Here is a 22659-nt window from a genome sequence, read left to right as displayed (position 1 = left end):
AGGTCTATATTTACTTATACTCCTACCTAAAGTTGAGTAGGTCTACCTTTATGTATACTCACACCTAAAGTTGAGTAGGTCAATATTTACTTATACTCCTACCTAAAGTTGAGTATGTCTACCTTTACGTACACTCCTACCTAAAGTTGAGTAGGTCTACCTTTACTTATACTCCTACCTAAAGTTGAGTATGTCTACCTTTACGTACACTCCTACCTAAAGTTGAGTAGGTCTACCTTTACTTATACTCCTACCTAAAGTTGAGTAGGTCTACCTTTACTTTTACTCCTACCTAAAGTTGAGTATGTCTACCTTTACGTACACTCCTACCTAAAGTTGAGTAGGTCTACCTTTACTTATACTCCTACCTAAAGTTGAGTAGGTCTACCTTTACTTATACTCCTACCTAAAGTTGAGTATGTCTACCTTTACGTACACTCCTACCTAAAGTTGAGTATGTCTACCTTTACTTATACTCCTACCTAAAGTTGAGTAGGTCTACCTTTACTTATACTCCTACCTAAAGTTGAGTAGGTCTACCTTTACTTATACTCCTACCTAAAGTTGAGTATGTCTACCTTTACTTATACTCCTACCTAAAGTTGAGTAGGTCTACCTTTACTTATACTCCTACCTAAAGTTGAGTAGGTCTACCTTTACTTATACTCCTACCTAAAGTTGAGTATGTCTACCTTTACTTATACTCCTACCTAAAGTTGAGTATGTCTACCTTTACTTATACTCCTACCTAAAGTTGAGTAGGTCTACCTTTACTTATACTCCTACCTAAAGTTGAGTAGGTCTACCTTTACTTATACTCCTACCTAAAGTTGAGTATGTCTACCTTTACATACACTCCTACCTAAAGTTGAGTATGGTCTGCCTTTACTTATACTCCTACCTAAAGTTGAGTAGGTCTACCTTTACTTACTGTTCATTACTTAAAGGATGCAGATTGCTGAAAACAGCATTTTTTTAATTGTTCATTGTTAGTAGATTCTCATACTTGTCATTGTAACCTCATCAAAGATCTAACTGCCTACCAGAAACTGACTTCAAATTATTGAAACTAGGATACTGTCAAGTTCTAAGATCTAAATTTCTATACAGGAAAAAAAATAATTTCTTAAAAAATAGCCAGTATAATGATATTGCACAGACTACCCTTCAAAAATAAAATAGGGGAAAAAGCTTTTACTTAACTAGGACCTGACTCCAAGAATCATTTGCCTGCAAAAATGAAATCATTAGTTATACTGAGAGACTTCAAGAAAGTGCTACATAAACATCTTGTTGATAGAACCATCTGCTAGTGCTACAGGGACAAGGAATAACCTACCCTCCAAGTTTCATTGCATTCAAATATACATGCATAGTCTGTAAATACTATCTTCCATTGTGCAAATATTGACAAATGGGGTGCTATCTATCATTGTGTTGTTATTGGTAAATGGTTTGCTATCTCCCGTTGTGTTGGTATTGATAAATGCTTTGCTATCTCCCGTTGTGTTGGTATTGATAAATGCTTTGCTATCTCCCTTTGTGCTGGTATTGCTAAATGCTTTGCTATCTCCATTTGTGTTGGTATTGGTAAATACTTTGCTATCTCCCATTGTGTTGGTATTGGTAAATGCTTTGCTATCTACCATTGTGCTGGTATTGGTAAATGCTTTGCTGTCTCCCATTGTGCTGGTATTGGTAAATGCTTTGCTATCTCCCATTGTGTTGGTATTGGTAAATGCTTTGCTATCTCCCGTTGTATTGGTAAAGGGTTTGCTATCTCTGATTGTGTTGGTACTGGGAACTGGTTTGCTGTCTCCCATTGTTGGTATTGGTAAATAGTTTGCTATCTCCCACTGTGCTGGTATTGGTAAAGGGTTTCCTATCTCCCATTGTGTTGGTTTTGGTAAATGGTTTCCTATCTCCCATTGTGTTGGTATTGGTAAATGGTCTGCTATCTCCCTTTGTGCTGGTATTGGTAAATGGTTTCCTATCTCCCATTGTGTTGGTGTTGGTAAATGGTTTGCTGTCTCCCATTGTGTTGGTATTGATAAATGGTTTGCTATCTCCCATTGTGTTGGCATTGGTAAATGGTTTGCTGTCTCCCATTGTGTTGGTTTTGGTAAATGGTTTGCTATCTCCCATTGTGTTGGTAGTTATGGATGGTTTGCTATCTCCAGTTGTGTTGGTATTGGTAAATGGTTTGCTATCTCCAGTTGTGTTGGTATAGGTAAATGGTTTGCTATCTCCCACAGTGCTGGTATTGGTAAATAGTTTCCTATCTCCCATTGTGTTGGTATTGGTAAATGCTTTGCTATCTCCCGTTCTGTTAGTCTTGGTAAATGGTTTGCTGTCTCCCGTTGTGTTGGTATTGGTAAATGGTTTGCTGTCTCCCATTGTGTTGGTATTAGTAAATGGTTTGCTATCTCCCTTTGCGCTGGTATTGGTAAATGGCTTCCTATCTCCCGTTGTGTTGTTATTGGTAAATGGTTAGCTGTCTCCCATTGTGTTGGTATTGGTAAATGGTTTGTTTTCTCCCATTGTGTTGGTATTGGCAAATGGTTTGCTATCTCCCATTGTGTTGGTAGTTATGGATGACATGCTATCTCCAGTTGTGTTGGCATTGGTTAATGGTTTGCTATCTCCAGTTGTCTTGGTAATGGTAAATGGTTTGCTTTCTCCCACTGTGCTGGTATTGGTAAAGGGTTTTCTATCTCCTATTGTGTTGGTTTTGGTAAATGGTTTGCTGTCTCCGATTGTGTTGGTATTGGTAAATGGTTTGTTGTCTTCCATTGTGTTGGTATTGGTAAATGGGTTTCTGTCTCCCATTGTGTTGCTATTGGTAAAGGGTTTGCTATCTCCTATTGTGCTGGTATTGGTAAAGGGTTTCCTATCTCCCATTGTGTTGGTATTGGTAAATGGTTTGCTATCTCCCTTTGTGCTGGTATTGGTAAATGGTTTCCTGTCTCCCATTGTGTTGGTATTGGTAAATGGTTTGCTGTCTCCCATTGTGTTGGTATTGGTAAATAGTTTGCTGTATCCCATTGTGTTTGTATTGATAAATGGTTTGCTATCTCCCTTTGTGCTGGTATTGGTAAATGGTTTGCTATCTCCCATTGTGTTGGTATTCGTAAATAGTTTGCTATCTCCCATTGTGTTGGTATTGGTAAATGGTTTGCTATCTCCCATTGCATTGGTATTGATAAATGATTTGCTATCTCCCATTGTGTTGGTAGTCATGGATGATTTGCTATCTCCCTTTGTGTTGGTTTTGTTAAATGGTTTGCTGTCTCCCATTGTGTTGGTACTGGTAAATGGTTTGCTATCTCCCATTGTGTTGGTATTGGTAAATGGCTTGTTATCTTCCATTATGTTGGTATTGGTAAATAGTTTGCTATCTCCCATTGTGTTGGTATTGGTAAATGGTTTTCTATCTCCCATTGTGTTGGTAGTTATGGATTATTTCCTCTCTCCAGTTGTGTTGGTACTGGTAAAGGGTTTCCTATCTCCCATTGTGTTGGTTTTGGTAAATGGTTTGCTGTATCTCATTGTGTTGGTATTGGTAAATGGTTTGCTATCTCCCTTTGTGCTGGTATTGGTAAATGGTTTCCTATCTCCCATTGTGTTTGTATTGGTAAATGGTTTGCTATCTCCCACAGTGCTGCTATTGGTAAATGGTTTCCTATCTCTTATTGTGTTGGTATTGGTAAATGGTTTGCTGTCTCCCATTGTGTTGGTATTGGTAAATGGTTAGCTATCTCCTATTGTGTTGGTAGTTATGAATGGTTTGCTATTTCCACTTGTGTTGGTAATGGTAAACGGTTTGTTATCTCCAGTTGTGTTGGTATTGGTAAATGGTTTGCTATCTCCCACAGTGCTGGTATTGGTAAACGGTTTCCTTTCTCCCATTGAGTTGGTATTGGTAAATGCTTTGCTATCTCCAGTTGTGTTGGTATTGGTAAATGGTTTGCTGTCTCCTATTGTGTTGGTATTTGTAAATAGTTTGCTGTCTCCCATTCTGTTGGTATTGGTAACTGGTTTGCTATCTCCCTTTGTGATGGTATTGGAAAATGGTTTCCTGTCTCCCATTGTGTTGGTATTGGTAAATGGTTTGCTCTCTCCCATTGTGTTGGTATTGGTAAATGTTTTGCTGTCTCCTGTTGTGTTGATATTGATAAATGGTTTGCTATCTCCCTTTGTGCTGGTATTGGTATATTGTTTGCTATCTCCCATTGCTTTGGTATTGGTAAATGATTTGCGATTTCCCATTGTGTTGGTAGTTATGGATGATTTGCTATCTCCCATTGTGTTGGTTTTGTTAAATGGTTTGCTGTCTCCCATTGTGTTGGTACTGGTAAATGTTTTGCTGTCTCCCATTGTGTTGGTATTGGTAAATGGTTTGTTATCTTCCATTGTGTTGGTATTGGTAAATGGTTTGCTATCTCCCATTGTGTTGGTATTGGTAAATGGTTTGCTATCTCCCATTGTGTTGGTAGTTATGGATGATTTGCTTTCTCCAGTTGTGTTGGTATTGGTAAAGGATTTCTTATCTCCCATTGTGTTGATTTTCATAAATGTTTTGCTCTCTCTCATTGTGTTCGTATTGGTAAATGGTTTGCTATCTCCCTTTGTGCTGGTATTGGCAAATAGTTTCCTTTCTCCCATTATGTTGGTATTGGTAAATGGTTTGCTGTCTCCCATTGTGTTGGTATTGGTAAATGGTTTGCTATCTCCCTTTGTGCTGGTATTGGTAAATGGTTTCCTTTCTCCAATTGTGTTGTTATTGGTAAATGGTTTCCTATCTCCTATTGTGTTGGTATTGGTAAATGGTTTGCTGTCTCCCATTGTGTTGGTATTGGTAAATGGTTAGCTATCTCCCATTGTGTTGGTAGTTATGAATGGTTTGCTATTTCCACTTGTGTAGGTATTGGTAAATGGTTTGCTATCTCCAGTTGTGTTGATATTGGTAAATGGTTTGCTATCTCCCACAGTGCTGGTATTGGTAAATGGTTTCCTACCTCCCATTGAGTTGGTATTGGTAAATGCTTTGCTATCTCTCATTGTGCTGGTATTGGTAAATGGGTTGTTGTCTCCCATTGTGTTGGTATTGGTAAATGCTTTGCTATCTCCCATTGTGTTGGTGTTGGTAAATGGTTTGCTATCTCCCATTGTGTTGGTATTTGTAAATTGTTTGCTGTCTTCCATTGTGTTGGTTTTGATAAATTGTTTGCCATCTCCCATTGTTTTGGTATTGGTAAATGGTTTCCTATCTCCCACTATGATGGTATTGGTAAGGAGTTGCCTATCTCCCATTGTGTTGGCTTTGGTAAATGGTTTGCTGTCTCTCATTGTGATGGTGTTGGTAAATGGTTTGCTATCTCCCTTTGTGCTGGTATTGGTAAATGGTTTCCTGTCTCCCACTGTGTTGGTATTGGTAAATGGTTTGCTGTCTCCCATTGTGTTGGCATTGGTAAATGTTTTGCTGTCTCCCGTTAAATTGATATTGATAAATGGTTTGCTATCTCCCTTTGTGCTGGTATCGGTATAGGGTTTGCTTTCTTTCAATGTGTTGGTATTCGTAAATGGTTTGCTATCTCCCATTGTGTTGGTATTGGTAAATGGTTTGCTATCTCCCATTGTGTTGGTAATTATGGATGATTTCATATCTCCCGCTGTGTTGGTTTTGTTAAATGGCCTGCTGTCTCCCATTGTGTTGGCACTGGTAAATGGTTTGCTATCTCCCATTGTGTTGGTATTGGTAAATGGTTTGCTATCTCCCATTGTGTTGGTATTGGTAAATGGTTTGCTATCTCCCATTGTGTTGGTATTGGTAAATGGTTTGCTATCTCCCATTGTGTTGGTATTGGTAAATGGTTTGCTAACTCCCACTGTGTTGGTATTGGTTAATGGTTTGCTATCTCCAATTGTGTTGGTATTGGTAAAAGGTTTGCTAACTCCCACTGTGCTGGTATTGGTAAAGGGTTTCCTATCTCCTATTGTGTTGGTTTTGGTAAATGGTTTGCTGTCTCCCATTGTGTTGGTATTGGAAAATGGTTTGCTATCTCCCTTTGTGCTGGTATTGGCAAATGGTTTCCTATTTCCCATTGTGTTGGTATTGTTAAATGGTTTGCTGTCTCCCATTGTGTTGGTATTGGTAAATGGTTTGCTATCTCCCTTTGTGCTCGTATTGGTAAATGGTTTCCTATCTCCCATTGTGTTGGTATTGGTAAATGGTTTGCTGTCTCCCATTGTATTGGTATTGGCAAATGGTTTGCTGTCTCCCATTGTGTTGTTATTGGTAAATGGTTTGCTCTCTCCCATTGTGTTAGTATTGGTAAATGGTTTGCTGTCCCCCATTGTGTTGGTATTGGTAAATGGTTTGCTATTTCCCATTGTGTTGGTAGTTATGGATGGTTTGCTATCTCCAGTTGTGTTGGTATTGGTAAATGGTTTGCTATCTTCAGTTGTGTTGGTATAGGTAAATGGTTTGCTATCTCCCACAGTGCTGGCATTGGTAAATAGTTTCCTATCTCCCATTGTGTTGGTATTGGTAAATGCTTTGCTATCTCCCATTCTGTTAGTATTGGTAAATGGTTTGCTGTCTCCCATTGTTTTGGTATTGGTAAATGGTTTGCTATCTCCCTTTGTGCTGGTATTGGTAAATGATTTCCTATTTCTCATTGTGTTGGTATTGGTTAATTGTTTCCTGTCTCCCACTGTGTTGGTATTGGTAAATGGTTTGCTGTCTCCCTTTGTGTTGGTATTGGTAAATCATTTGCTATCTCCTATTGTGTTGGTATTGGTAAATGGTTTGCTGTCTCCCATTGTGTTGGTATTGGTAAATCATTTGCTATATCCTATTGTGTTGGTATTGGTAAATGGTTTGCTGTCTCCAGTTGTGTTGGTATTTGTAAATGGTTTGCTATCTCCCATTGTGTTGGTATTGGTAAATGGTTTGCTATCTCCCATTGTGTTGGTAGTTATGGATGATTTGCTCTCTCCAGTTGTGTTGGTATTGGTAAAGGGTTTTCTATCTCCCATTGTGTTTGTTTTGGTAAATGGTTTGCTGTCTCTCATTGTGTTTGTATTGGTAAATTGTTTGCTATCTTCCTTTGTGCTGGAATTGGTAAATGGTTTGCTATCTCTCTTTGTGCTGGTATTTGTAAATGGTTTCCTATCTCCCATTGTGTTGTTATTGGTAAATGGTTTGCTATCTCCCATTGTGTTGGTGTTGGTAATTGGTTTGCTATCTCTCTTTGTGATAGTATTGGTAAATGGTTTCCTATCTCCCATTGTGTTGTTATTGGTAAATGGTTTGCTATCTCCCATTGTTTAGGTATTGGTAAAGGGTTTCCTATCTCCCATTGTGTTGGTATTGGTATATGGTTTGCTGTCTCCCATCGTGTTGGTATTGGTAAATGGTTTGCTATCTCCCTTTGTGCTGGTATTGGTAAATGGTTTCTCATCTCCCATTGTGTTGGTATTGGTAAATGGTTTGCTGTCTCCCATTGTGTTGGTATTGGTAAATGGTTTTCTATCTCTCTTTGTGCTGGTATTGGTAAATGGTTTCCTATCTCCCATTGTGTTGGTATTGGTAAATGGTTTCCTATCTCCCATTGTGTTGGCACTGGTAAATGGTTTGCTATCTCCCATTGTGTTGGTATTTGTAAATGGTTTGTTTTCTTCCATTGTGCTGGTATTGGTAAATGGTTTGCTATCTCCAATTGTGTTGATATTGGTAAAAGGTTTGCTATCTCTGACTGTGCTGGTATTGGTAAAGGGTTTCCTATCTCCTATTGTGTTGGTTTTGGTAAATGGTTTGCTATCTCCCATTATGTTGGTATTGAAGAATGGTTTGCTATCTCCCTTTGTGCTGGTATTGGTAAATGGTTTCCTATCTCACATTGTGTTGGTATTGGTAAATGGTTTGCTGTCTCCCAGTGTGTTGGTATTGGTAAATGGTTTGATATTTCCCTTTGTGCTGGTATTGGTAAATGGTTTCCTATCTCCCATTGTGTTGTTATTGGTAAATGGTTTGCTATCTCCCATTGTGTTGGTATTGATAAATGGTTTGCTATCTCCCATTGCTTTGGTAGTGTTAAATTATTTGATATCTCCCATTGTGTTGGTAGTTTTGGATGATTTGCTATCTCCCATTGTGTTGGTTTTGCTAAATGGTTTGCTGTTTCCCATTGTGCTGGTACTGGTAAATGGTTTGCTATTTCCCATTGTGTTGGTATTGGTAAATGGTTTGTTATCTTCCATTGTGTTGGTATTGGTAAATGGTTTGCTATCTCCCATTGTGTTGGTATTGGTAAATGGTTTGCTATCTCCCATTGTGTTGGTAGTTATGAATGATTTGCTCTCTCCAGTTGTGTTGGTATTGGTAAAGGGTTTTCTATCTCCCATTGTGTTGGTTTTGGTAAATGGTTTGCTGTCTCTCATTGTGTTGGTATTGGTAAATGGTTTGCTATCTTCCTTTGTGCTGGTATTGGTAAATGGTTTCTTATCTCGCATTGTGTTGGTATTGGTAAATGGTTTGCTGTCTCCCATTGTATTGGTATTGGTAAATAGTTTTCTATCTCTCTTTGTGCTGGTATTGGTAAATGGTTTCCTATCTCCCATTGTGTTGTTATTGGTAAATGGTTTGCTATCTCCCATTGTTTAGGTATTGGTAAAGGGTTTCCTATCTCCCATTGTGTTGGTATTGGTATATGGTTTGCTGTCTCCCATTGTGTTGGTATTGGTAATGGTTTGCTGTCTCCCATTGTGTTGGTATTGATAAATGGTTTGCTATCTCCCTTTGTGATGGTATTGGTAAATGGTTTGCTATCTCCCATTGCTTTGGTATTGGTAAATGGTTTGCTATCTCCCATTGTGTTGGTAGTTTTGGATGATTTGCTATCTCCCGTTGTGCTGGTTTTGTTAAATGGTTTGCTGTCTCCCATTGTGTTGGTACTGGTAAATGGTTTGCTATCTCCCATTGTGTTGGTATTGGTAAATGGTTTGCTATCTCCCATTGTGTTGGTAGTTATGGACGATTTGCTCTCTCCAGTTGTGTTGGTATTGGTAAATGGTTTTCTATCTCCCATTGTGTTGGTTTTGGTAAATGGTTTGCTGTCTCCCATTGTGTTGGTAATGGTAAATGGTTTGCTATCTCCCATTGTGTTGGTATTGGTAAACGGTTTGTTATCTTCTATTGTGTTGGTATTGGTAAATGGTTTGTTATCTCCCATTGTGTTGGTATTGGTAAATGGATTGCTATCTCCCATTGTGTTGGTAGTTATGGATGATTTGCTCTCTCCACTTGTGTTGGTATTGGTAAATGGTTTCCTATCTCCCATTGTGTTGTTATTGGTAAATGGTTTGCTATCTCCCATTGTTCAGGTATTGGTAAAGGGTTTCCTATCTCCCATTGTGTTGGTATTGGTATATGGTTTGCTGTCTCCCATTGTGTTGGTATTCGTAATGGTTTGCTGTCTCCCATTGTGTTGGTATTGATAAATGGTTTGCTATCTCCCTTTGTGATGGCATTGGTAATTGGTTTGCTATCTCCCATTGCTTTGGTATTGGTAAATGGTTTGCTGTCTCCCAGTGTATTGGTATTGGTAAATGGTTTGATATCTCCCTTTGTGCTGGTATTGGTAAATGGTTTCCTATCTCCCATTGTGTTGTTATTGGTAAATGGTTTGCTATCTCCCATTGTGTTGGTATTGGTAAATGGTTTGCTTTCCCTCATTGCATTAGTATTGGTAAATGATTTGCTATCTCCCATTGTGTTGGTATTGGTAAATGGGTTGCTATCTCCCATTGCTTTGGTAGTGGTAAATTATTTGCTATCTCCCATTGTGTTGGTAGTTTTGGATGATTTGCTATCTCCCATTGTGTTGGTTTTGTTAAATGGTTTGCTGTCTCTCATTGTGTTGTTACTGGTAAATGGTTTGCTATTTCCCATTGTGTTGGTATTGGTAAATGGTTTGTTATCTTCCATTGTGTTGGTATTAGTAAATGGTTTCCTATCTCCCATTGTGTTGGTACTGGTAAATGATTTGTTATCTCCCATTGTGTTGGTATTGGTAAATAGTTTGCTATCTCCCATTGTGCTGGTAGTTATGGATGATTTGCTATCTCCAGTTGTGTTGGTATTGGTAAATGGTTTGCTATCTGCCTTTGTGCTGGTATTGGTAAATGGTTTCCTATCTCCCATTGTGTTGGTACTGGTAAATGATTTGCTGTCTCCCATTGTGTTGGTATTGGTAAATGGTTTGCTATCTCCCTTTGTGCTGGTATTGGTAAATGGTTTCTGATCTCCCATTGTGTTGTTATTGGTAAATGGTTTCCTATCTCCCATTGTGTTGGTATTGGTAAATTGTTTGCTATCTCCCATCGCATTGGTCTTGGTAAATGGTTTGCTATCTCCCATTGTGTTGGTATTGGTAAATGGTTTGTTATCTTCCATTGTTTTGGTACTGGTAAATGGTTTGCTATTTCCCATTGTGTTGGTATTAGTAAATGGTTCGTTATCTTCCATTGTGCTGGTATTGGTAAATGGTTTGCTATCTCCCATTGTGTTGGTATTGGTAAATGGTTTGCTATCTCCCATTGTGTTGGTAGTTATGGATAATTTGCTCTCTCCAGTTGTGTTGGTATTGGTAAAGGGTTTTCTATCTCCCATTGTGTTGGTTTTAGTAAATGGTTTGCTGTCTCTCATTGTGTTGGTATTGGTAAATGGTTTGCTATCTCCCTTTGTGCTGGTATTGGTAAATGGTTTCTCATCTCCCATTGTGTTTGTGTTGGTAAATGGTTTGCTGTCTCCCATTGTGTTGGTATTGGTAAATGGTTTTCTATCTCTCTTTATGCTGGTATTGGTAAATGGTTTCCTACCTCCCCTTGTGTTGGTATTGATAAATGGTTTGCTATCCCCCATTGCATCGGTATTGGTAAATGATTTGCTATCTCCCATTGTGTTGGTAGTTATGGATGATTTCATACCTCCTGTTGTGTTGGTTTTGTTAAATGGCTTGCTGTCTCCCATTGTGTTGGCATTGGTAAATGGTTTGCTATCTCCCATTGTGTTGGTATTGGTAAATGGTTTGTTTTCTTCCATTGTGCTGGTATTGGTAAATGGTTTGCTATCTCCCATTGTGTTGGTAGTTATGGAGGATTTGCTATCTCCAGTTGTGTTGGTATTGGTTAATGGTTTGCTATCTCCAATTGTGTTGGTATTGGTAAAAGGTTTGCTATCTCCCACTGTGCTGGTATTGGTAAAGTGTTTCCTATCTCATATTGTGTTGGTTTTGGTAAATGGTTTGCTGTCTCCCATTGTGTTGGTATTGGAGAATGGTTTGCTATCTCCCTTTGTGCTGGTATTGGCAAATGGTTTCCTATTTCCCATTGTGTTGGTATTGGTAAGTGGTTTGCTGTATTCCATTGTGTTGGTATTTGTAAATGGTTTGCTATCTCCCACAGTGCTGGTATTGGTAAATGGTTTCCTGTCTCCCATTGAGTTGGTATTGGTAAATGCTTTGCTATCTCCCATTGTGTTGGTATTGGGGAATGGTTTGCTGTCTCCCATTGTGTTGGTATTGGTAAATGGTTTGCTATCTCCCGTTGTGTTGTTATTGGTAAATGGTTTCCTATCTCCCATTGTTTTGGTATTGGTAAATGGTTTGCTATCTCCCACTGTGCTGGTATTGGTAAATGGTTTCCTATCTCCCATTGTGTTGGTTTTGGTAAATGGTTTGCTGTCTCCCATTGTGTTGGTATTGGTAAATGGTTTGCTATCTCCCTTTGTGCTGGTATTGGTAAATGGTTTCCTGTCTCCCATTGTGTTGGTATTGGTAAATGGTTTGCTGTTTCCTATTGTGTTGGTGTTGGTAAATGGTTTGCTGTCTCCCATTGTGTTTGCATTGCTTAATGGTTTGCTATCTCCCTTTGTGCTGGTATTGGTAAATGGTTTGCTATCTCCCATTGTGTTGGTCTTCGTAAATGGTTTGCTATCTCCCATTGTGTTGGTATTGGTAAATGGTTTGCTATCTTCCATTGCATTGGTATTGGTAAATGATTTGCCATCTCCCACTGTGTTGGTAGTCATGGATGATTTGCCATTTCCCGTTGTGTTGGTTTTGTTAAATGGTTTGCTGTCTCCCATTGTGTTGGTACTGGTAAATGGTTTGCTATCTCCCATTGTGTTGGTATTGGTAAATGGTTTGCTATATCCCATTGTGTTGGTATTGGTAAACAGTTTGCTATCTCACATTGTGCTGGTAGTTATGGATGATTTGCTATCTCCAGTTGTGTTGGTATTGGTAAAGGGTTTCCTATCTCCCATTGTGTTGGTTTCCATAAATTGTTTGCTGTCTCTCATTGTGTTGGTATTGGTAAATGGTTTGCTATCACCCTTTGTGCTGGTATTGGTAAATGGTTTCCTATCTCCCATTGTGTTGGTATTGGTAAATGCTTTGCTGTCTCCCATTGTGTTAGTATTGGTAAATGGTTTGCTATCTCCCTATGTGCTGGTATTGGTAAATGGTTCCCTATCTCCCATTGTGTTGTTATTTTTAAATGGTTTGCTATCTCCCATTGTGTTGGTATTGGTAAATGGTTTGCTATCTCCCATTGCTTTGGTAGTGTTAAATTATTTGATATCTCCCATTGTGTTGGTAGTTTTGGATGATTTGCAATCTCCCATTGTGTTGGTTTTGCTAAATGGTTTGCTTTCTCCCATTACATTGGTATTGGTAAATGATTTGGTATCTCCCATTGTGTTGGTATTGGTAAATGGTTTGCTATCTCCCATTGCTTTGGTAGTGTTAAATTATTTGATATCTCCCATTGTGTTGGTAGTTTTGGATGATTTGCTATCTCCCATTGTGTTGGTTTTGCTAAATGGTTTGCTGTTTCCCATTGTGCTGGTACTGGTAAATGGTTTGCTATTTCCCATTGTGTTGGTATTGGTAAATGGTTTGCTATCTTCCATTGTGCTGGTATTGGTAAATGGTTTGCTATCTCCCATTGTGTTGGTATTGGTAAATGGTTTGCTGTCTCCCATTGTATTGGTATTGGTAAATAGTTTTCTATCTCTCTTTGTGCTGGTATTGGTAAATGGTTTCCTATCTCCCATTGTGTTGTTATTGGTAAATGGTTTGCTATCTCCCATTGTTTAGGTATTGGTAAAGGGTTTCCTATCTCCCATTGTGTTGGTATTGGTATATGGTTTGCTGTCTCCCATTGTGCTGGTATTGGTATATGGTTTGCTGTCTCCCATCGTGTTGGTATTGATAAATGGTTTGCTATCTCCCTTTGTGATGGTATTGGTAAATGGTTTGCTATCTCCCATTGCTTTGGTATTGGTAAATGGTTTGCTATCTCCCATTGTGTTGGTAGTTTTGGATGATTTGCTATCTCCCGTTGTGCTGGTTTTGTTAAATGGTTTGCTGTCTCCCATTGTGTTGGTACTGGTAAATGGTTTGCTATCTCCCATTGTGTTGGTATTGGTAAATGGTTTGCTATCTCCCATTGTGTTGGTAGTTATGGACGATTTGCTCTCTCCAGTTGTGTTGGTATTGGTAAATGGTTTTCTATCTCCCATTGTGTTGGTTTTGGTAAATGGTTTGCTGTCTCCCATTATGTTGGTACTGGTAAATGGTTTGCTATCTCCCATTGTGTTGGTATTGGTAAATGGTTTGTTATCTTCTATTGTGTTGGTATTGGTAAATGGTTTGATATCTCCCATTGTGTTGGTATTGGTAAATGGATTGCTATCTCCCATTGTTTTGGTAGTTATGGATGATTTGCTCTCTCCACTTGTGTTGGTATTGGTAAATGGTTTCCTATCTCCCATTGTGTTGTTATTGGTAAATGGTTTGCTGTCTCCCATTGTTCAGGTATTGGTAAAGGGTTTCCTATCTCCCATTGTGTTGGTATTGGTATATAGTTTGCTGTCTCCCATTGTGTTGGTATTCGTAATGGTTTGCTGTCTCCCATTGTGTTGGTATTGATAAATGGTTTGCTATCTCCCTTTGTGATGGTATTGGTAATTGGTTTGCTATCTCCCATTGCTTTGGTATTGGTAAATGATTTGGTATCTCCCATTGTGTTGGTAGTTTTGGATGATTTGCTATCTCCCACTGTGTTGGTTTTGTTAAATGGTTTGTTATCTTCCAGTGTGTTGGTATCGGTAAATGGTTTGCTATCTCCCATTGTGTTGGTATTGGTAAATGGTTTGCTATCTCCCATTGTGTTGGTATTGGTAAATAGTTGGCTATCTCAAATTGTGCTGGTATTGGTAAATGGTTTGCTATCTCCTGTTGTGTTGGTATTGGTAAATGGTTTGCTGTCTCCCATTGTGTTGGTATTGGTAAATGGTTTGCTATCTCCCATTGTGTTGGTATTGGTAAATGGTTTGCTATCTCCCATTGTGTTGGTATTGGTAAATGGTTTGCTATCTCCCATTGTGTTGGTATTGGTAAATGGTTTGCTGTCTCCCATTGTATTGGTATTGGTAAATGGTTTGCTATTTCCCATTGTGTTGGTATTGGTAAATGGTTTGCTGTCTCCCATTGTGTTGGTATTGGTAAATGGTTTGCTATCTCCCTTTGTGTTGTTATTGGTAAATGGTTTGCTATCTCCCATTGTGTTGGTATAGGTAAATGATTTGCTATCTCCCATTGTGTTGGTAGTTATGGATGATTTCATATCTCCTGTTGTGTTGGTTTTGTTAAATGGCTTGCTGTCTCCCATTGTGTTGGCACTGGTAAATGGTTTGCTATCTCCCATTGTGTTGGTATTGGTAAATGGTTTGTTTTCTTCCATTGTGCTGGTATTGGTAAATGGTTTGCTATCTCCCATTGTGCTGGTATTGGTAAATGGTTTGCTATCTCCCATTGTGTTGGTATTGGTAAATGGGTTGCTATCTCCCATTGTGTTGGTATTGGTAACTGGTTTGCTATCTCCCATTGTGTTGGTAGTTATGGAGGATTTGCTATCTCCAGTTGTGTTGGTATTGGTTAATGGTTTGCTATCTCCAATTGTGTTGATATTGGTAAAAGGTTTGCTATCTCCCACTGTGCTGGTAATGGTAAAGGGTTTCCTATCTCCTATTGTGTTGGTTTTGGTAAATGGTTTGCTGTCTCCCATTGTGTTGGTATTGGAGAATGGTTTGCTATCTCCCTTTGTGCTGGTATTGGTAAATGGTTTCTTATCTCCCATTGTGTTGGTATTGGTAAATGGTTTACTGTCTCCCTGTGTGTTGGTATTTGTAAATGGTTTGCTATCTCCCTTTGTGCTGGTATTGGTAAATGGTTTCGTATCTCCCATTGTGTTGTTATTGGTAAATGGTTTGCTATGTCCCATTGTGTTGGCATTGGTAAATGGTTTGCTTTCCCTCATTGCATTGGTAGTGGTAAATTATTTGGTATCTCCCATTGTGTTGGTAGTTTTGGATGATTTGCTATCTCCCAGTGTGTTGGTTTTGTTAAATGGTTTGCTGTCTCCCATTGTTTTGGTACTGGTAAATGGTTTGCTATTTCCCATTGTGTTGGTATTAGTAAATGGTTTGTTAACTTCCATTGTGTTGGTATTGGTAAATGGTTTGCTATCTCCCATTTTGTTGGTATTGGTAAATGGTTTGTTATCTCCCATTGTGTTGGTATTGGTAAATAGTTTGCTATCTCCCATTGTGCTGGTAGTTATGGATGATTTGCTATCTCCAGTTGTGTTGTTATTGGTAAATGGTTTGCTATCTGCCTTTGTGCTGGTATTGGTAAATGGTTACCTATCTCCCATTGTGTTGGTATTGGTAAATGGTTTGCTGTCTCCCAATGTGTTGGTATTGGTAAATGGTTTGCTATCTCCCTTTGTGCTGGTATTTGTAAATGGTTTCTGATCTCCCATTGTGTTGTTATTGGTAAATGGTTTCCTATCTCCCTTTGTGTTGGCATTGGTAAATGGTTTGCTATCTCCCATCACATTGGTCTTGGTAAATGATTTGCTATCTCCCATTGTGTTGGTAGTCATGAATGATTTGCTATCATCCGTTGTGTTGGTTTTGTTAAATGGTTTGCTGTCTCCCATTGTGTTGGTACTGGTAAATGGTTTGCTATCTCCCATTGTGTTGGTATTGGTAAATGGTTTGTTATCTTCCATTGTTTTGGTATTGGTAAATGGTTTCATATCTCCTATTTTGTTGGTATTGGTAAATGGTTTGCTATATCCCATTGTGTTGGTAGTTATGGATGATTTGCTATCTCCAGTTGTGTTGGTATTGGTAAAGGGTTTTCTATCTCCCATTGTGTTGGTTTTGGTAAATGGTTTGCTGTCTCTCATTGTGTTGGTATTGGTAAATGGTTTGCTATCTCCCTTTGTGCTGGTATTGGTAAATGGTTTTTCATCTCCCATTGTGTTGGTATTGGTAAATGGTTTGCTGTCTCCTATTGTGTTGGTATTGGTAAATGGTTTTCTGTCTCTCTTTGTGCTGGTATTGGTAAATGGTTTCCTATCTCCCATTGTGTTGGTATTGGTTAATGGTTTGCTATCCCCCATTGCATCGGTATTGGTAAATGATTTGCTATCTCCCATTGTGTTGGTAGTTATGGATGATTTCATATCTCCTGTTGTGTTGGTTTTGTTAAATGGCTTGCTGTCTCGCATTGTGTTGGCACTGGTAAATTGTTTCCTATCTACCATTGTGTTGCTATTGGTAAATGGTTTAATTTCTTCCATTGTGCTGGTATTGGTAAATGGTTTGCTATCTCCCATTGTGTTGGTATTGGTAAATGGTTTGCTATCTCCCATTGTGTTTGTATTGGTAAATGGTTTGCTATCTCCCATTATGTTGGTAGTTATGGAGGATTTGCTATCTGCAGTTGTGTTGGTATTGGTTAATGGTTTGCTATCTCCAGTTGTGTTGGTATTGGTAAAAGGTTTACTATCTCCCACTGTGCTGTTATTGGTAAAGGGTTTCCTATCTCCTATTGTGTTGGTTTTGGTAAATGGTTTGCTGTCTCCCATTGTGTTGGTATTGGAGAATGGTTTGCTATCTCCCTTTGTGCTGGTATTGGCAAATGGTTTCCTATTTCCCATTGTGTTGGTATTGGTTAATGGTTTGCTGTATCCCATTGTGTTGGTATTTGTAAATGGTTTGCTATCTCCCACAGTGCTGGTATTGGTAAATGGTTTCCTGTCTCCCATTGAGTTGGTATTGGTAAATGGTTTGCTATCTCTCATTGTGTTGGTATTGGTGAATGGTTTGCTGTCTCCCATTGTGTTGGTATTGGTAAATGGTTTGCTATCTCCCGTAGTGTTTGTATTGGTAAATAGTTTCCTATTTCCCATTGTTTTGGTATTGGTAAATGGTTTGCTACCTCCCACTGTGCTGGTATTGGTAAATAGTTTCCTATCTCCCATTGTGTTGGTTTTGGTAAATGGTTTGCTGTCTCCCATTGTGTTGGTATTGGTAAATGGTTTTCTATCTCTCTTTGTGCTGGTATTGGTAAATAATTTTCTGTCTCCCACTGTGTTGGTATTGGTAAATGGTTTGCTGTTTCCCATTGTGTTGGTATTGGTAAATGGTTTGCTATCTCCCATTGTGTTGGTATTCGTAAATGGTTTGCTATCTCCCATTGTGTTGGTATTGGTAAATGGGTTGCTATCTCCCATTGTGTTGGTATTGGTAACTGGTTTGCTATCTCCCATTGTGTTGGTAGTTATGGAGGATTTGCTATCTCCAGTTGTGTTGGTATTGGTTAATGGTTTGCTATCTCCAATTGTGTTGATATTGGTAAAAGGTTTGCTATCTCCCACTGTGCTGGTAATGGTAAAGGGTTTCCTATCTCCTATTGTGTTGGTTTTGGTAAATGGTTTGCTGTCTCCCATTGTGTTTGTATTGGAGAATGGTTTGCTATCTCCCTTTGTGCTGGTATTGGTAAATGGTTTCTTATCTCCCATTGTGTTGGTATTGGTAAATGGTTTGCTGTCTCCCTGTGTGTTGGTATTTGTAGATGGTTTGCTATCTCCCTTTGTGCTGGTATTGGTAAATGGTTTTGTATCTCCCATTGTGTTGTTATTGATAAATGGTTTGCTATGTCCCATTGTGTTAGTATTGGTAAATGGTTTGCTTTCCGTCATTGCATTGGTAGTGGTAAATTATTTGGTATCTCCCATTGTGTTGGTAGTTTTGGATGATTTGCTATCTCCCAGTGTGTTGGTTTTGTTAAATGGTTTGCTGTCTCCCATTGTTTTGGTACTGGTAAATGGTTTGCTATTTCCCATTGTGTTGGTATTAGTAAATGGTTTGTTAACTTCCATTGTGTTGGTATTGGTAAATGGTTTGCTATCTCCCATTTTGTTGGTATTGGTAAATGGTTTGTTATCTCCCATTGTGTTGGTATTGGTAAATAGTTTGCTATCTCCCATTGTGCTGGTAGTTGTGGATGATTTGCTATCTCCAGTTGTGTTGTTATTGGTAAATGGTTTGCTATCTGCCTTTGTGCTGGTATTGGTAAATGGTTTCCTATCTCCCATTGTGTTGGTATTGGTAAATGGTTTGCTATCTCCCTTTGTGCTGGTATTGATAAATGGTTTCTGATCTCCCATTGTGTTGTTATTGGTAAATGGTTTCCTATCTCCCATTGTGTTGGCATTGGTAAATGGTTTGCTATCTCCCATCACATTGGTCTTGGTAAATGATTTGCTATCTCCCATTGTGTTGGTAGTCATGAATGATTTGCTATCATCCATTGTGTTGGTTTTGTTAAATGGTTTGCTGTCTCCCATTGTGTTGGTACTGGTAAATGGTTTGCTATCTCCCATTGTGTTGGTATTGGTAAATGGTTTGTTATCTTCCATTGTTTTGGTATTGGTAATTGGTTTCATATCTCCCATTGTGTTGGTATTGGTAAATGGTTTGCTATCTCCCATTGTGTTGGTAGTTATGGATGATTTGCTCTCTCCAGTTGTGTTGGTATTGGTAAAGGGTTTTCTATCTCCCATTGTGTTGGTTTTGGTAAAAGGTTTTCTGTCTCTCATTGTGTTGGTATTGGTAAATGGTTTGCTATCTCCCTTTGTGCTGGTATTGGTAAATGGTTTCTCATCTCCCATTGTGTTGGTATTGGTAAATGGTTTGCTGTCTCCCATTGTGTTGGTATTGGTAAATGGTTTTCTATGTCTCTTTGTGCTGGTATTGGTAAATGGTTTCCTATCTCCCATTGTGTTGGTATTGGTAAATGGTTTGCTATCCCCCATTGCATCGGTATTGGTAAATGATTTGCTATCTCCCATTGTGTTGGTAGTTATGGATGATTTCATATCTCCTGTTGTGTTGGTTTTGTTAAATGGCTTGCTGTCTCGCATTGTGTTGGCACTGGTAAATTGTTTCCTATCTACCATTGTGTTGCTATTGGTAAATGGTTTGTTTTCTTCCATTGTGCTGGTATTGGTAAATGGTTTGCTATCTCCCATTGTGTTGGTATTGGTAAATGGTTTGCTATCTCCCATTGTGTTTGTATTGGTAACTGGTTTGCTATCTCCCATTATGTTGGTAGTTATGGAGGATTTGCTATCTGCAGTTGTGTTGGTATTGGTTAATGGTTTGCTATCTCCAGTTGTGTTGGTATTGGTAAAAGGTTTACTATCTCCCACTGTGCTGGTATTGGTAAAGGGTTTCCTATCACCTATTGTGTTGGTTTTGGTAAATGGTTTGCTGTCTCCCATTGTGTTGGTATTGGAGAATGGTTTGCTATCTCCCTTTGTGCTGGTATTGGCAAATGGTTTCCTATTTCCCATTGTGTTGGTATTGGTTAATGGTTTGCTGTATCCCATTGTGTTGGTATTTGTAAATGGTTTGCTATCTCCCACAGTGCTGGTATTGGTAAATGGTTTCCTGTCTCCCATTGAGTTGGTATTGGTAAATGCTTTGCTATCTCTCATTGTGTTGGTATTGGTGAATGGTTTGCTGTCTCCCATTGTGTTGGTATAGGTAAATGGTTTGCTATCTCCCGTTGTGTTTGTATTGGTAAATGGTTTCCAATCTCCCATTGTTTTGGTATTGGTAAATGGTTTGCTATCTCCCACTGTGCTGGTATTGGTAAATAGTTTCCTATCTCCCATTGTGTTGGTTTTGGTAAATGGTTTGCTGTCTCCCATTGTGTTGGTATTGGTAAATGGTTTTCTATCTCTCTTTGTGCTGGTATTGGTAAATAGTTTCCTGTCTCCCACTGTGCTGGTATTGGTAAATGGTTTGCTGTTTCCCATTGTGTTGGTATTGGTAAATGGTTTGCTGTTTCCCATTGTGTTTGCATTGCTTAATGGTTTGCTATCTCCCTTTGTGCTGGTTTTGGTAAATGGTTTGCTATCTCCCATTGTGTTGGTATTCGTAAATGGTTTGCTATCTCCCATTGTGTTGGTATTGGTAAATGGTTTGCTATCTCCCATTGCATTGGTATTGGTAAATGATTTGCCATCTCCCATTGTGTTGGTAGTCATGGATGATTTGCTACCTCCCGTTGTGTTGGTTTTGTTAAATGGTTTGCTGTCTCCCATCGTGTTGGTACTGGTAAATGGTTTGCTATCTCCCATTGTGTTGGTATTGGTAAATAGTTTGCTATCTCCCATTGTGTTGGTATTGGTAAATAGTTTGCTATCTCACATTGTGCTGGTAGTTATGGATGATTTGCTATCTCCAGTTGTGTTGGTATTGGTAAAGGGCTTCCTATCTCCCATTGTGTTGGTTTCCATAAATTGTTTGCTGTCTCTCATTGTGTTGGTATTGGTAAATGGTTTGCTATCTGCCTTTGTGCTGGTTTTGGTAAATGGTTTCCTATCTCCCATTGTGTTGGTATTGGTAAATGGTTTGCTGTCTCCCATTGTGTTGGTATTGGTAAAGGGTTTCCTATCCCCTATTGTGTTGGTTTTGGTAAATGGTTTGCTGTCTCCCATTGTGTTGGTATTGGAGAATGGTTTGCTATCTCCCTTTGTGCTGGTATTGGCAAATGGTTTCCTATTTCCCATTGTGTTGGTATTGGTTAATGGTTTGCTGTATCCCATTGTGTTGGTATTTGTAAATGGTTTGCTATCTCCCACAGTGCTGGTATTGGTAAATGGTTTCCTGTCTCCCATTGAGTTGGTATTGGTAAATGCTTTGCTATCTCTCATTGTGTTGGTATTGGTGAATGGTTTGCTATCTCCCATTGTGTTGGTATTGGTAAATGGTTTCCGATCTCCCATTGTTTTGGTATTGGTAAATGGTTTGCTATCTCCCACTGTGCTGGTATTGGTAAATAGTTTCCTATCTCCCATTGTGTTGGTTTTGGTAAATGGTTTGCTGTCTCCCATTGTGTTGGTATTGGTAAATGGTTTTCTATCTCTCTTTGTGCTGGTATTGGTAAATAGTTTTCTGTCTCCCACTGTGTTGGTATTGGTAAATGGTTTGCTGTTTCCCATTGTGTTGGTATTGGTAAATGGTTTGCTGTTTCCCATTGTGTTTGCATTGCTTAATGGTTTGCTATCTCCCTTTGTGCTGGTTTTGGTAAATGGTTTGCTATCTCCCATTGTGTTGGTATTCGTAAATGGTTTGCTATCTCCCATTGTGTTGGTATTGGTAAATGGTTTGCTATCTCCCATTGCATTGGTATTGGTAAATGATTTGCCATCTCCCATTGTGTTGGTAGTCATGGATGATTTGCTACCTCCCGTTGTGTTGGTTTTGTTAAATGGTTTGCTGTCTCCCATTGTGTTGGTACTGGTAAATGGTTTGCTATCTCCCATTGTGTTGGTATTGGTAAATGGTTTGCTATCTCCCATTGTGTTGGTATTGGTAAATAGTTTGCTATCTCACATTGTGCTGGTAGTTATGGATGATTTGCTATCTCCAGTTGTGTTGGTATTGGTAAAGGGCTTCCTATCTCCCATTGTGTTGGTTTCCATAAATTGTTTGCTGTCTCTCATTGTGTTGGTATTGGTAAATGGTTTGCTATCTGCCTTTGTGCTGGTTTTGGTAAATGGTTTCCTATCTCCCATTGTGTTGGTATTGGTAAATGGTTTGCTATCTCCCTTTGTGCTGGCATTGGTAAATGGTTTCTGATCTCCCATTGTGTTGTTATTGGTAAATGGTTTGTTTTCTTCCATTGTGCTGGTATTGGTAAATGGTTTGCTATCTCCCATTGCATTGGTATTGGCAAATGATTTGCTATCTCCCATTGTGTTGGTAGTCATGGATGATTTACTATCTTCCGTTGTGTTGGTTTTGTTAAATGGTTTGCTGTCTCCCATTGTGTTGGTACTGGTAAATGGTTTCCTATCTCCCATTGTGTTGGTACTGGTAAATGGTTTGCTATCTCCCATTGTGTTGGTATTGGTAAATGGTTTCCTATCTCCCATTGTGTTGGTACTGGTAAATGGTTTGCTATCTCCCATTGTGTTGGTATTGGTAAATGGTTTGTTATCTTCCATTGTGTTGGTATTGGTAAATGGTTTGCTATCTCCCATTGTGTTGGTATTGGTAAAGGTTTGCTATCTCCCATTGTGTTGGTAGTTATGGGTGATTTGCTCTCTCCAGTTGTGTTGGTATTGGTAAAGAGTTTTCTATCTCCCATTGTGTTGGTTTTGGTAAATGGTTTGCTGTCTCTCATTGTATCACTGTGGGATCGTTGTGTGTGATATCAT

At 38.9% G+C, this 22659-nt stretch overlaps 2 protein-coding genes across 2 annotated transcripts; both read right to left on the bottom strand.

The window, feature by feature from the left end:
- Positions 1–15771: 15771 nt before the first annotated feature.
- On the bottom strand, positions 15772–18126 carry LOC122788406 (uncharacterized protein PB18E9.04c-like). The gene has a single exon (XM_044055478.1). It carries the CDS (start codon positions 18124–18126, stop codon positions 15772–15774), a length of 2355 nt encoding a protein of 784 aa, XP_043911413.1.
- An 18-nt stretch (positions 18127–18144) lies between these two features.
- On the bottom strand, positions 18145–20574 carry LOC122788405 (uncharacterized protein PB18E9.04c-like). Its single transcript, XM_044055477.1, has one exon. The coding sequence runs from the start codon at positions 20572–20574 to the stop codon at positions 18145–18147; it is 2430 nt and encodes an 809-aa protein (XP_043911412.1).
- Between the last annotated feature and the right edge of the window lie 2085 nt (positions 20575–22659).

This window comes from Protopterus annectens, chromosome 13.part0 (assembly GCF_019279795.1).
Source record: "Protopterus annectens isolate FY-2018-M chromosome 13.part0, PAN1.0, whole genome shotgun sequence".
Taxonomy (NCBI): Eukaryota; Metazoa; Chordata; order Ceratodontiformes; family Protopteridae; genus Protopterus; species Protopterus annectens.
This window is presented reverse-complemented; position numbering and strand designations above follow the sequence as displayed.